The sequence below is a fragment of the Gekko japonicus genome, unplaced genomic scaffold, assembly GCF_001447785.1.
Source record: "Gekko japonicus isolate JY-2015 unplaced genomic scaffold, Gekko_japonicus_V1.1 scaffold3073, whole genome shotgun sequence".
Lineage (NCBI taxonomy): Eukaryota > Metazoa > Chordata > Lepidosauria > Squamata > Gekkonidae > Gekko > Gekko japonicus.
Genome location: NW_015173230.1, coordinates 58,374 through 62,227, shown reverse-complemented (window position 1 = coordinate 62,227; position 3,854 = coordinate 58,374). Strand labels below are relative to the sequence as shown.

Genomic DNA, 3,854 nt, shown 5'->3' with positions numbered 1-3,854 from the left:
TGCGTTGGCTAAGAGACTACCTTGCGGCTGCCGTGCCCAGTCTCCCCTGAATAGAGGTAATGATGCCTGGCTCCCAGGGAAACAGTCGGCACATCACAGCAACAAATGCTTCAGGGACTGCCATGACACAGCTGCCGAAAGTGGTGCTGGGTGTTCAGTAGACTGGCCAGCAGGGCGAACAGAACGAAGCGGGCACACTGGGCTAGGTTTTGGGGTTCCAAAGTCAGCTGTCGGAGTGCTTTCACTGTAAACAGGTGCTCTGAGATCACCTTCCCTCTTATTTCCTTGACATTCGAGAGAGTAGCAATTAAAATATGATCGTGCTGTGCTTTATTCTGTATTGAATAGGGTGAGCGGGCACTCCGGTGTAAAGCTCAGGGCCGGTGGTGGCGTAGCACTCCCGCCCTGTGCAACAGGTGTGTTTTGGGGGCCTCTCCCCTAGTGGGTGGATCTCCTGCTTCTGCGGCAGGTGGGGAAGGCCAGGTGGTTTCTCTTGTCCCAGCTTCATAGGTGTATTTGAGTTCCGTGGGAGACTGCGACTTCATTGTAACCCAGTTGAAAACAATGGGCAGGGGAGTGCAGTCAGTAGCCCTGACAACTGTGAGAGAAAAGGGCGCAGGACCTTTCAAAGCGAGACACACACCCCTCAGTCCAAAATGGCGGGACCCTTCTTCCAACTCTGTTCTCTGCAAAAAAACCCCCCCCCATCTGAATATATCCCGCCCTCCACAGGGAGAGACATTTTGCTCAGGTTTAATGCCTCCGCTGACCTGGGCAGGTTGCCCTGAGGGGTAGCTAAATTTAACCTGTCAAAATAGCAGATGCCAAAGTGGTTTTTTTTCCTTGCTGCTTTAAGCATCAGGACGTGGAATGGTGGAACAGCCTGATCGTGGAAGCTAAGTGTCAGACTCCTGCAGCAATCAGTTCCCAACAGCTTTCATTCAAAGAAGTAAAGTTTATTGAGACATTGAAAGTATGCAGCTATTAATGCTTTCGTGTCAGAACGGACTCCCAAGTGCATGAAACAGACAGATATACAATATTCAAGAGGGCCAATCAGAGATCAGGTAAAGACCCACCAAAGTAACAGGCCATAAGTCTCAGGAGAAAGACAACACCAGGCACTCAAGGTTAAAAGCTTTGGTTACACACCGAAGACACAGTGGAAACGAAAGTCAAAATTCCAGGGTCACCTCTCCTCACTCCCACGGCAGCTAGGGGTCCAGCTGACACGAAGTGGGGTCGGCACCATGGAAGAAGGGCCTAGCAAACGACCTCTTCTTAATCACCCGCTTTGAAAACCTCATGAGGGCTCGGCCCTAAGTCGGTGGTGACTTGAGGGCACTGCACACATAAATATAGGTCCATGCACTTTGTGGAAGGCCAGATAATGAAACTGAAGCTCAAATACTTTGGCCACCCAATGAGAAGGGAGCACTCCCTGGAGAAGACCCTGATGCTGGGAAAGATTGAAGGTCAAAGAAGACGGGGACGGCAAAGGATGAGATGGTTAGACAGTGTCATCGATGCAACGAACATGAAATTGAGCCAGCTTCAGAGGACGGCGGAAGACAGGAAGGCCTGGTAAAACCAGAAACACACACACAAAAAACCAGCGGGGGGGAGGGTAGCGCGGTCACGGCGGATTGCTGTCCAGATACCAAAACCGCGGATACAAAGCGCGAGATGTCAGAAAACACCTGTTCTAACAGGTGTCAAAAAACCGCGGATAAAAGTTCAGAAACCGCGGGAGTCTGCCGGCTTCGGACCGGGAAGCGGGTTTGCCTATGTAGACAGGAAACTTTACTGCGGGAGAAATCAGCTGCGAGTCTGGGAAATAATGTAGACAGGAAACTTTACTGCGGGAGAAATCAGCTGCGAGTCCCGCACTAAACATCCGTGTGACCACGACCGAAGTGTCAAGACTCCAGCAGCAATCAGTTCCCAACAGCTTTCATTCAAAGAAGTAAAGTTTATTGAGACATTGACAGTATGCAGCTATTAATGCTTTCATGTCAGAACTGACTCCCAAGTGCATGAACCAGACAGATATACAATATTCAAGGGGGGGTCCCCTGGTGGCCCAGGGCCAATCAGAGATCGGGTAAAGACCCACCAAAGTAACAGGCCATAAGTCTCAGGAGAAAGACAACACCAGGCACTCAAGGTTAAAAGCTTTGGTTACATAGATAAGCAAGGCACCCCAGCGGAAAGTCAAAATTCCAGGGTCCGCTCTCCTCACTCCCACAGCAGCTAGGGGTCCAGCTGACACTTAGTGGGGTCGGCACCATGGAAGAAGGGCCTAGCAAAGGACCTCTTCTTAATCACCCGCTTTGAAAACCTCATGAGGGCTCGGCCCTAAGTCCGTCGTGACTTGACGGCACCGCCACACAAATACAGGTCCATGCACTTTGTGGGGGGAGGGAAGGGGGCGCGTCACGGCCTCATTTTGGAAACTATGCAGGGCCTGTATTTGGACGGGAGCCCACCAGTGTTCCCTCTAAGCTGAGTGAGTGTGAGCTAGCTCACCGTTTTAGCCCCCGGCTCACACCTTTTTGCCTTCGCTCAGGAAGGAGGGCTCCAGAGCAACCTCATTGACGCAGTAGCCAAATCGCCTGCTCACAACTTTAATGCTGGTAGCTCACAAAGTAGAATGTTTGCTCACAGGACTTCACAGCTTAGAGGGAGCACTGGAGCCCACCAAGGAAGGCTCTGCAGAGGAAGGCAACGGCCAGCCGCCTCTGCTTCTGGGGTCGCCATCAGTCGGCTGCAGGGCCGGATTTAGACTTGCTGAGGCCCTAAGCTATACAAAACCCAGAGGCCCCCTACTGTTTTAAATTACATCAGCTGGTCTCAGAAAAATTTAAAATATATACGCCTTTTTAATATTTGAAATCATTTTTTATATTGTGTTTTTATTCGAGGCCCCAGCAGATTGCGAGGCCCTAAGCTGTAGTTTATTTAGCTTATGTGTAAATCCGGCACTGGTCGGCTGCAACTCGACGGCGCGCACGCATCAGCATCCGGAGCTCCCGGGAGCAGCAGCCGGCCGTCGAGGGCGCCCTCGCTCCAGCTGCGCTTTACGCGCCCCGAGGAGAGGCGCGTTACCAAAAGCGCTCCGCTTCGGTCGGGGGCCAAGGCGATCCGCGGAGCCTCCGTGTTCTTCTGCGGCAGTCTACCGCTCTGCATCGCAGGCGCCTAGCAGCCTGGCGGACTCTCCGCGGGGCCCTGCGCGCCCTTCGATCCCCGGCGCCGTGCCAGCAGCCAGCCGAGCCTGGCCAAGAGGCGGTGCCAGCGCCGGGGAAGCGCTGGGTCGGCCGCCCGGAAGGGGGCGTGGAGCCTCCGGAGCCCGCCCACCCTCTTCTTATGTGCAAAATTTCCCCTGGCACAGCGAGTCGAAGCAGACAGGGATGGGGCCGCCGGTGGTGGGGCGCTTGTGGGGCTCGCTGGCGCTGCTGACCAAGCCGGCTGAGTTCAAGCTCTTCTTCCACCGCTGCCCCTTCCAGGGTGGCTTCACCCTCGCCGCTGGCCTGAGTGAGTGCCTGGCCTTCTTGCGTACCTTCCGCTTCTCCAAGGCAGGTAAGTGGCAGCATGGGGAGAGGAAAGGTGCTCTGCATGTGCGCAGAGGCTAGTTCGCCCTGGTGTGACTGTGTTGGGGGAGAATGTGGCCCAGGAGGGTCGGGGGGAGGGGTTTTTGGAGGCCCAGGTCAACTCCCCTGCTCCCAGCAGGCAGGTCCCTGTGGAGGGAGGGAGGGAGGGAGGCTCACCCCTGCCTGGCCCGCCCAGCACCATTGGCGGCGCCCACTGCCAATACCTGCCACCGCTGGGCCGCTTTCTGGCCAGGGACCACGGGA

The 3,854-nt window shown here is 54.9% G+C and overlaps 1 protein-coding gene across 1 annotated transcript in view; it reads left to right on the top strand.

Annotated features, from left to right (window-relative positions):
* The first annotated feature begins 3,410 nt into the window (after nt 1-3,410).
* Nucleotides 3,411-3,854, top strand: part of NAPRT (nicotinate phosphoribosyltransferase) — a 41,267-nt gene continuing 40,823 nt past the window's right edge. The window contains exon 1 of the mRNA XM_015422742.1: nt 3,411-3,579. Within this exon, the coding sequence (XP_015278228.1) occupies nt 3,411-3,579 (169 nt within the window). The remainder of the gene's footprint in view (nt 3,580-3,854) is intronic.